Below are 11,064 nucleotides of genomic sequence, written 5' to 3'. Positions count from 1 at the left end.
CCTTTTTAGTTTCGTCATCATTTTTTTTTTCATCTTTCTACCTAACTGAGTTGTCAAATAATCCTAGGAAAGAACATACTTTTTAACTTTGAAGTAGGGTGGCCATGGGTCAAGTAACCCGACTATTCGGGTTGTAAATTCTTTTTTAACCCAAAAAACCATCTTTGTTAAATAGTCATCTAATCATTTCTTTTTGATTTACAATAAAAGGTAAAATGTTATCACGCAATTTTCTTGTTGATTTATAGAACTGTTTTCAAGCATTGAATAAAGTTTTGCAACCTAACGTCAATATATTCGAGAAAGTTACATTTCAATGTTTTTTGGAGAGTAAGTAGTAATTTTTTTTATGAAACTAAATATATAATCTTAGAATACAAGTTTTGTTGTTATTAATATTCTAAACAATTTAATCGAGATTATATAAGAAATAATAGTTTTAAAATGTTAATTCTACATTTGGGTTGTGATATGATTCATTCTAAATTTATAATTTATAAATTAGTTAAACAGGTACAAATTTTTTGTAGTTGCCAAAGGTGCACTTTTAGGACTAAGTAACTAAGTTAAGGTGTATAATAACATTTTCAAAATTTTAAAAGTATATTAAAATCTCTTATCGATAGACGATCGCTAATAAATCTTTATCAACCCATGTATCATAGACAGATTTCGTTAGATCTAAATTCTGCTATGTATGGAAGAAAAAGAATATAGCTATATATGAGAAGAAGAAAATTATTGTTGTGTAATATGTTAATACTTTGGGTGATGATAAGTATGGTTGGGAAAGGATTTTCTCCAACGGTTGATTAAAAGTTAGGAAATCTTGCACAATTAGCCTTTAAACTATAGCATAGCAACTTGTAGCTTTCGGGCTTTTATATTACATATAGATTCATTCCTTTTTGCTTTTTCTACTTCCGTAGATCTTATTTGGAAGTTGGAGACTGTTACCAAATTAACTGATAATGTATCTTATTTGGAAATTGGAAATCAATGCATGTAAATTCGTATTTGTTTTAAGTGTGGTTAAATTGTTTTTTTTTTTAGTGTTTTAAGAAGATATTAAAAGAAATGAATTGAACTCTTCAAATAAGCCTTCGACGGTCATTTTATTTTATGTTTTGATCACTTTTAGATCTTGTGCTCAACCCAACTCCATTATGGCTTGATTTGCTGTTAAAATTAGGAAATAAAAAGATCAAATTTTGAAAATGGTTTTTTTCTTTCTTTCTAATTTATAAAATAATCCTTAATCGATGGTCACCCATACCGATGATCTTATTAGACTATAAATCAATATGTTTATTTTGATTTTTTTTATAAGGATCATGAATGACTATATCTACTACACTTTAACTATATATTATATATAACATGTTGAACGTGTGAGCCAATTAAAAATTTACATATTTAAAGTTCAAGATTATCAACAATGGAGGTTTGTGTGGTTTAATTTAGATTTAAAGTTCGAGGTGAATTGGTATAATTTTTGGTGTTATTCTTTTTGTTTTACGCTTTTTTATTTACAATTTTATGATCGATTGTTTATTGGGTTCTAACCTATGAAAGTGGATATTTGATTTGTTTCGTATTTATGTATATCTCGTGTAAATTTCTAATATCCTTTTTTCATTCATTTTTTTGTTTAAGAGGAAATTATCCATAACAATCTCTACAAATTTTCACATTACTAAAACAAAACACTTGGTGAATACTCATTGTAAAGATTCTTTTTCAACCGACAATGGAGATTGTAACTAAAATTTGATTTTAAAATTAAAAAAAAAAAAATTGTGCACACTTCTTGATTGACTATTAAAGGTTTAAAACTACATTTACTAAAATTGAACAAACCCTAAAATATATTATTAAAAGTTGAAAACTAAGTTGACTAAAATTGAACAACCTTTAAAATATTTTAACTCAATCTTCATTTTCCACTAGCTGCCACCCTCCACTGCAAAAAAAAATAATAGCTAACAAAGAAAAGAAAAGCTACAATAGATTTTTTTGAAAGTTCTGACAAGTATGTTATTAAAAGTCCATGACATTTATAGCATTTGTGTAGAGCTTTAATTGATGTTATAATAGTGTATAAATATATAGCTTAAATATGTTGCTATAAATCTATTTGATAGCGTTTTTTTAGTAAAGCTATAATATATTTACTAACATACCACGACAAGGTTATAATATATTATTTATAGCTGTAATTATGTTTTATAACAATACTATTTAATCTATTATAATTAATTTTCTTTTTTGCTATACAAAATCTTATGGACCTTTTGCTCGAAGCTATAAAATATCTAATTTCTTTATAGGTTTTCATAAATTTTACTTGAAGTATTCATTTTTAATAGAAAACCAAACACATGAAATACTTCATAACAAACCAAACACCATAACTTTCTATCAACTCATCAACATTACAAAATAAAGTATTGAATAATAACTTCCTGAAATAAAGTTGTTATTCAAACTAAAAAAGCTACGATAAAGTACACAAGCTCTCCAAATGCACTCAATTCATCAAATATTCAAGGTTATGTTATTAATGTAGTTGAGTTGTCATTGTTGGTTATCTTTTGCTTTGGTAAGATATCATTTCATCCACACCTACATGAATATATAAAATATATATCAATATATGACTATGAAATACTATAGTCAATTAAGCAAAGAAATACAGATAAATAAGCTTGGAAAATAACACACCAGTAATCAATTTTTCACCCCTTCCCCCTCAAGAAAAATATTACACAAAACTCAATCAAATAGTTCTTCAACAAAGTATACAAACTCTCCAGGCAAAATATCACAATAAAGATTATCCTAACAAAGTAAATTATAAACTTTTTCAACCCCAAACAAAGAAACACATAGTGCCAACTGCTCTTAGTTGAGTTGTTCTTGCCAAAAGAAAATCTAACAAAAGGTTTAACAATCTAACGTGTGCACAGAAAAATTACAAAAAACTGGAGGAACAAGATAAATCTTAAACTAAACGGTGAACTAAAGAAAATGGTTGCACATGTTGCTTGCCATCAATGCTGAAATAAAAGAACTGTTGCAGTAAATAACACCAGCCAATACATACTGGCTCAAAGTTTTTGAAAGCAAGTTAAAGGGATCCTTAGCTTGCGTAAACAAGGAAAGAATCAAGCCCAAAATCACAGTCTAATCATATACCTCATCATGCAAACACTAGCAACCTCAGCAAATGGTTTGACATCAAATATTACACCATATGACAGCAAAGATCAAGCCTAACATCACCAAAATTAGCTCTACATAATCTAGAATTAAACCCAATTGAACAGCCCATTTTGTTAATTAAAGTGTTATGTTTAGGCCTTTTCGAAAAAAGAAAACTGTAAATTCATGCCTTTTGTAGCACCTCAATTTGGTCATTTCTCTTGGCACTATTCAAGCTGAAGAACCAGACCATTTTTATGCATAAAAAACAATTTCAATTATCTGAGAAGATCATCTTCATCTCTAACCTTAATTTATTTTTAGCTCTTGTTTTGTTTCAATTATCTTTTTTTTCTTGTATAGGTTGAACAATAGAGATAGCTTATTGAGATGTATTCAATTTTTGTTCTACCTAACCTACCGAATTAAACCCAAACAACCATTTTCTACAGTAATTCAAACAAAGACAAACAAAACCTAAACCGTTTATCCAATGTTATTGACAAAACCTAAACCAAAACCAATAATGTCCTTAGAACTACAACTTTTATTTAGCCCTCACAACACAGAACCAAAAATGTAAAAGCTCTAAGTTCAAGCATAGTTTTCTAATACAAGAAAGGGAGTAAACCCCTCTAGTGTTCTCTTTCTTTAGGAATATTCAAACAACATCATTGACCAACCTTCAGCATAATTAGAAACTTAAATAAAAATAACTTTTATTCTAGTGACACATTTAAAGAAATGCAAACCATAATCTTCATCTTCGAAAGGTGAGAATTACCTTTGATATATGTGTTCCAAGGCTTTTGTGCACGACATTACATTAGCATATAAACATGCCAATATTCGCAGAGCTGCATAGACAGTGAATCATACATCATACTTCTTCAGATGTTCATATAAACAGAAAAGAAACACACAAAAGTAAATTCACAAATGAAAGGCACTGCATTTTGTTCCAAGGAAAAAAATAGTAAAACAAAAGCTGCTCTGATAATTTTTGTACTTTTAGATTTTGAAAATTAAGCCTATAGACACCATTTTCCATCTCTAAATTTCTGTCTTAAAAAGCCAAACTAAGATTTGAAAACTGCAAACTGGACCACATTTTTTTCATATTTTATTCTAAAATATAATTACCTCAACTTGGTATTGTAATGACTGCACATGGTTGGTAATCTTGTTCAACATCAAAGCTTTTGGGTTCTTAATCAACGATGTTGTAACTACGAAAGTTACCTTTTAAATTTATTTAGAACTAATTTTGTACCTTTGTGTTATTTTCCATCTCTAAACCATCAATGTAACCTGTTAATATCAAAAAAATTAAATGATGTTTCAATAAACAGAAAAAGTTTCTAAACTTCACCTAAAAATCATTTTAGTCCTTGTAAATATTCTAACCTCAAACAATAATCCTAAATTCAAACTTCATAAACAACACATCAGACTTTTGGCTATAAGAAAAACACAATGAAGTATGAAAAAAAGAATAAACCATGTGAGTGATCAAACAAATTCACAGCAACCGAAAGAATTACACAATGGTCGCAAATCTCAAACTTCTTATATTCCTACCTCTAAACCAATAGTGAAAATGAAGCCGTTGACTTCTCTATTGAAAAATACTTCAAATTAATTCAGAAAGCTTATCAAAATGTTTCACTAATACGAAGTACAATGAAGCAAAGTTCTGTCTCTTTATGATTCAGCACTCATGATCACAAAATCTCATGTAAGTCACTAGTCAAATAAACCAACAGCTAAAACAAAGCAAAACAATAACAAAAACCCACAAAGATGTTGTAACGACAGGAAGACGTATTGGTTATGATAAACATATACTACTATGAGTTAGGAAGATCATGGATCCAGCCAAAATTATAGATGAATCAGTGATAATCAAAAGTTGAAATCAGTGATATCGAATATTTCTTTAACCCAATATGTTTAAGGTTGCATTTTGTTGTTTCCACACACATCTTGTGATTATGATCAAAGCATTGAAAGTGCAAGAATATAAGTTATAGAATAGATAGATTCAAATATATTAGCAATATTTTTTGCTGGGTACATAAGAGATTTAGAAGTAAGAAATTATATGAATGATAAATCAAAATAGTTCAGAGACATGGCACCTTTTCCTCACGTAGCTCCACTAAAACAAAGTGGTAAAGGGGAGAAAGCTAAAATGTGGCAAATGCCTTCTTTGCTAAAATGTGGCAAATGCCTTCTTCTTTCAAACATGAAGAGATTGATCACAAAGTCAAGTTGAAAGCTAAAAAAACTTAAGCCTCTATTTGGCAACAATTTTGTTTCACAAAATTATGCTTATGAAAATTACTTATGACTAAACTTCTTTGAACAATTGATAAAAATGTTCTTGAAAACTACTTTTTCTTTCCTAGTCTTTGAACAGAAGAAAACAAACAAAACTAAAAGCAAAATTATTAGAAAATGTGCCTAAATGGACAAATAGTCAGTAGGAAGAGAGGATTACAATATATTAGGTTAAAATGTTGAACTATGATGCTAACTAGAAGAGAGCAGACCACCTAACACTGATCCAAACCACAAGGTATGAACCTTAAAATTGGTGAACGTCCACTTTAAAGGTTTAAGTAATGACTTCACTCTCATTATCGATTGATGTGATTGGATTGATTTTTCTCCCAAGTCCCTTGGGTTTTCTGGATTCCCCACCCTTGCTTTTCATCTAATCTTAGTGAAGAGTTCTCTTTGGCTCATCTGAAACAAATGCCACCATCGTACTTTCAAAGATAAGGAATCCGACTTCACTCACTTTTCGATCATCTTTTGTATACAACCTTCACTTGGTGTAAATTCACCCCACACTTTCATTATTACAATTACTTCTCTTATATCACAATGGAATAATCTTTGTAATCTCTCGCAGCATATGTGCTCTTTTGTAATTTCATCCCATCAATGAAATTATTTATATGTTTCTGATAAAAGAAATGTCTCATCAAAAGAATAATAATAACAATAATGTTTGATCAAAGAAAACCTTTGGACAAGTCTTGGCACATTGGGAAATCAAGCCCTTGGCATTAAACGCCGAGATCATGATATGGGAATTCCAAAATGTACAAAAATACAAATATTACTCATGCTCATGAGATTGAATAAGCAACTTATACTCTCTGACTGCAGAAATCCTTAACTCTTAAAAGAAAACAGGAGGCATTGGAAGATGAGTATTTATTACCACTTCCAAATTCCAGTGTAGTGCTCATATACTGTTAACAGCGGTGCCTAAATCCTTGGGGTATTCGGTAGACCGTGATCGGATGAGATTGTAATGTAATGTAATCAATAACCAATGGTTGGATTCAGCGTTTTAGAGCCGATTTGTAATTAAACTCATACATTTCAGCTCTCCAAAGAGAGTCTTTGAATTCAACATAACATTTCTAGTTTCAATTACTAACCTATTGGTGGAGAGCAAGTGCCATAGGTTAAGAGTTAGTATTCCAATCCTGACTACTCCTGACATTACCATGAAGTGTAGACTACATACCTGTAACTCATTATTACTTATCGCACCCGGCAGCCCAAAATCTAAACTCTGTAAGCTTTATCTCATCTAACAATGCCACCCAAAAATCATGCACCAAAATCAACCAGAATAGAGGTTCAAAATATAATGGAACGGCAGATAAAAACAATACAATAGTAAAAACACGCACCTTTTACAAACTCTTCCAAAGAGACAGGCTCAGTTAATCATCTTCGTCGCTCTCGTCACTGAAATAACTTGCTTTCTTCTCTTTTTCTTCTCTACAATGTTCTCACCGCCAGTCAGGAGTCTCTGGTCTGCATCTCCGTCCACCACCGAGGCCCAATTGTCATCCTCAAACCCTTCTCCAACATCCGATCCCCAATCCTCCTCGTGCCTAGCACCAACTCCACCCCTTCTTACCCGCTTCGGTTCTGGTCGCTCCCTTGGCCCCAATTGATTTTTAGGGCATTCATAAGACAAATGCCCATCAATTGCGCCGCACTCGTAGCACCTACTCTTATCCTTATAAACCCTCTTCCTTATAAACTCAGCCGCACGACCATTATCAGTCGCTATAGCAGCCTTAAGAACACGGCCATTCAAAATCTTCCCGTGCATCTGTTTCGCGGCCTTCACCGCGTCGTCCTGAGAAATAAACTGGACGAAGGCAACGCCGCGAGACTTGCGAGTCTGTCGATCTTTCAACACCGTAACACGAGCGATCTTACCAAAGTTGGAGAAGAGAGTGTGGAGGTCGGAATTAGTGAGTGAATAGTCGAAATTGGAAACATAGAGAGTAGACTTCGAAGGAACCAAACCTCCAGAACCACCGCCAGACTTAGTGGAAGAGTGTGAGTGTGAGTGCGATTGCGATGAGAAGTGCGACTGTGAAGACGACGGCAGCGACGGGTCAGAAGAGGGGGCGGAGGGATACCATAATAGAAGGTTTCGTCCTCGTCGCTGTCGCTAGTAGGGCTATTGGTTTTCTTTCCCTTGGGCGCCATTTTTTCACCCGAGTGCTGTAAACAAAACCTATAGAATGAAAATATAGACGTCAGGTTTAGGAAATCGACCAAATCTAGGAATGAGACAATTACTATAAGCGGTTTGTTTTATTTAATATTAAATAATAAATAGATTTGGTTAATTTCGATTGTTTGAATTGATTTTTTTAAAGTCAATGCTCACTTCTAAGTTTCAGTAACTTTTTGCAATATCACTCTCTATAAATAAATTGTTTCTTCATCTTTAGAGAGACATCATATTCATATAAACAAATTCTTTTAGGAGAAGTTTGTTGCATAGTATTATAGTTTAAGTTGTTATAGTCGTGTTTAGGGTACATAATATTATAATATTAGTTATTATAATTTGTGTTTATGTGTAAATTATTATAGTACAAGTTATTATAATATGTTGTGAGTATAAATTATTATAATCGACAAAATGAGAATCAAAGTGACCATTCTTATTTTGAAAAGGAAAAAAAATCCAAAAGAAGTCAAAAGAATAGAGAAAATTGTTCAGTCAAAGGTTAGTTTACTTTTATTACAAAAAATTATTTATCTTTTGGGTTTAGGCTAATCTTCAATGATCATGATTTGTTGTTTTCAACAAAGACCCTTGAGCGGCTGTGAGTATTTGCTGCTTGCCGATGTCATTTGTTCGTCAATCGGCCATGATTCTTTAGATGTTCTTCAAAAGAGAAGAGATGAAAGGTGAGATTGTCTCACTGGACGTGTCAAACTGTTCACACGAGATTTTGAAGAAATGTATTTCGTGGAGTTGAACTTTATATATTAAAGAATATTGTGAATACAACCTCTAGTATTTACTCTTTTAATGTTTTTTCTCGAATACAAGTTAAAACTTAGAACTTTTTTATCTTCGATCTTCAGGATGTTGTAGTTGCACGTTGATTTGAACTTCGATCTTCTGGAATCAAGAAGTTTAATCTTCCAAGTCTTCAATCTTTCAGAAGTTGTTGAAATGAAAAGAAGTAAGCCTGATGCCACATGTGAAGCTTGACCCCAAAAATCACCGCAAAATTGCGCCAATACGTGCCACGACTCTTTAGCATGGCCCAGGAGTAGCCAACGTGGCCCGAGATACCAAGGGTGGCCAGGACATATGCCCACGACATTGGCAGGCCTCTCGAGGACAGCTCACAGGCCCCGCACGCCCACGAAAAAGGGTGCTTGCAAAGAGTACAACTAAGCTCGAGCGAGGATTCAACTGGTATGCCTCCCCTATAATACATTTTGAACATTTTCAGCTCTGGCAGGCTTGCATATGAAAATGCCGAAACGTCACACCCAAGATTTATGATCTAGAATGAAAAGCAAACACCTAAACTAGTCATGGAAACTAAAGATGAGATAAACTGGGATAATCGGAGCATATAACCAAAGTAAACACACTTTGGAAAAATATGTCCGTGACACCCGACACCAGCACCCACCATGGGCCCATGCGCATGGCCCATGCGTATGGCCAGGCGCAAGCAAGCAACCGCGCGCGGCTCCAGTCGGCGCCCATGCTCGCCCAGGTATGGCGCGCAGACCCCGCGCACGCTCGTCGATGCTAACATTGCGCGAGCCTACACCAGCGACAGGCGCGCGCGGCCCCTAGTGCGCTCGCCGTGTCTGCCCAGTTCCAGATGCTCCGAGAACCTCCAGAAGCTTCAAGAAGGACCTAGACACGCCCATGTGCGTGCTGCCTCGCCCATGCTCGACCTAGACAGCCTCAGAAGCCTCTAGAACGCCCTAGACAGTGCTGTGGAACGTGCTGGAATGCGCGAGAAGCTCCCGAGAAGGCCTCAGAATGTGCTGGATGATTCTGAAACGTGCTGGAACACTTTAGAAGGCTATTATGACGGTTAAGAAGTGTCATAAAAGGTCTAATCCTCTCTAGAATTTCCTTGTAATGTACTAAATGATCTTGTATCATCTAGAAACTCCCTTGGCCGACCTTCTAAGGCCCAAGGTCGGTGGGGAAGGTCTATAAATACTTAGGGAGGGCCTCATTTGTACCAAGCCTTGCAACCTTGCAACTTTGCATGTTTAGCCAAGCAAGGTCACCTTGCCATACCAAGTCTCCTTGCCCATGGCCCCATGGCAAGAGACAACATATTTGTACCCAAATGTGTATTAATCTATTCTTGGAATGCAGTGTATCATTCCCAAGACGTATCCATCCAAACTCCCTTATCCTTCCAACCTCTCTCGTGTCTTGCAACCAACCCAATTAATTTCGCTGCAACACGTTGGTGTAGTGCTTGGCGCACTACCCCTTCCCGAAAAGGCTTACTTGGCTACGTGGCATTGTAGTTAGCCAAGTGCCGCACGTATGGTTAGCTTCAGACTTTAACCACGTGACACTAGCCTCATCAGTCGTCTTCCTTTCTCTATCAAATAGCCGACCCTCTTCTCGGCGACACTCCAGCGGCCACACACCGAACGCCCAGCTCTGTAGTCGACGGTCTACGTTCACTCTGTACGGCTTCAGGAGCATTGTTTCTTCTTCGTTCGAGACTCCAGCGTGAACGAACAACAAGTTCTAGATCACGTTTTCAATGACTGGGTGTGTGTTTCCGGCTGCGGCGGCGTTTTTGGCTTAGGGATAAGTGTCACTCGTGGAAGAGGTGTTAATCTTTGTCCAAGGAAGTGAATTTTCAATGATTGTCGATCGAGGTAATTAGTTTCAAAATTGTTTGCATGCTTTAAATGGCGATTCATATGTGGTCGATTGTTAATTGACATCTCGGATTGAATGAACTGTTGATCTTACCAAGGGTAGCCATACCTGCTGGGCTACATGAACTATGCATTTTTCCTACTTTGTATTTGAACTGAATGATTGAAAGTTTTGTTTGTATGGATGTATTTGTTGATCGAAATTTTTTTTGAAGAATTTTCATTTGAAAGTATTAAATAAATATAAAAATGAAAATACCATTCATTATAGGAGTTTCAGCTTGAAGCATTTAGGTTTTAAAACTTATTTGCTTGCAAATTTTGATTTTGAAAGTTCTTCTAGAAAAATTTTGACAGAAAGTTCTGTGAATTTCAAAGCTTGATATGAGAATTGCTTATTGAGTATTTTTGTACTAATCTTTGATTTCAAAGTGTTTTCAGATGGAAAATCAGGTGATAGTTTTAAAGGGTAGTTAGGGTGACTCTATTCTGAAGCAGCCACCAAGCAGAGTCTAAGTTGAATTTTCGTTTCCTTTGATTATTTGATCTTTACAAACTCTTGTCTAATTTGGTCAGTTTAGCCTTCTCGATTCCCATTGTCAGCCATTTCTATTTCCCAATCTAGACAATTTTTCT

At 34.6% G+C, this 11,064-nt stretch overlaps 1 protein-coding gene across 6 annotated transcripts; it reads right to left on the bottom strand.

Moving 5' to 3' along the window:
- Positions 1-2,341: 2,341 nt before the first annotated feature.
- LOC116402242 (U11/U12 small nuclear ribonucleoprotein 31 kDa protein-like) lies at positions 2,342-7,752 on the bottom strand. Of its 6 annotated transcripts, none has more exons than XR_004214719.1 (5): positions 6,921-6,997; positions 6,752-6,817; positions 4,348-4,515; positions 3,989-4,061; positions 2,342-2,625 (listed from the first exon to the last, which is right to left on the bottom strand). XR_004214719.1 is itself a non-coding variant. In XM_031881504.1 (4 exons), exons 1-2 carry the CDS (start codon positions 7,735-7,737, stop codon positions 6,950-6,952), a joined length of 693 nt encoding a protein of 230 aa, XP_031737364.1. In that variant the 5' UTR covers positions 7,738-7,752; the 3' UTR covers positions 2,388-2,625; positions 3,989-4,061; positions 6,921-6,949. The 6 variants fall into 6 exon arrangements, 2 of the variants coding, with proteins under 2 accessions (XP_031737364.1, XP_031737365.1); XR_004214720.1 differs by lacking the exon at positions 6,752-6,817 and adding an exon at positions 7,552-7,685 and having other exon boundaries at positions 2,388-2,625; positions 4,478-4,515; positions 6,921-7,456; XR_004214722.1 differs by lacking the exon at positions 2,342-2,625 and adding an exon at positions 2,681-3,059 and having other exon boundaries at positions 6,921-7,006.
- Between the last annotated feature and the right edge of the window lie 3,312 nt (positions 7,753-11,064).

Source organism: Cucumis sativus, chromosome 2, assembly GCF_000004075.3.
Source record: "Cucumis sativus cultivar 9930 chromosome 2, Cucumber_9930_V3, whole genome shotgun sequence".
NCBI classification, from domain to species: domain Eukaryota; kingdom Viridiplantae; phylum Streptophyta; class Magnoliopsida; order Cucurbitales; family Cucurbitaceae; genus Cucumis; species Cucumis sativus.
This window is presented reverse-complemented; position numbering and strand designations above follow the sequence as displayed.

What these genes read in the sequence shown, in the direction of transcription:
- LOC116402242 (XM_031881504.1), bottom strand. Translation starts at nt 7,737, where the DNA reads ATGGCGCCCAAGGGAAAGAAAACCAATAGCCCTACTAGCGACAGCGAC. An exon ending in GTCTGGCGGTGGTTCTGGAG is followed by an intron (nt 7,457 to 7,551) that starts GTTTGGTTCCTT and finishes AACTTTGGTAAG; the next exon opens with ATCGCTCGTGTTACGGTGTT.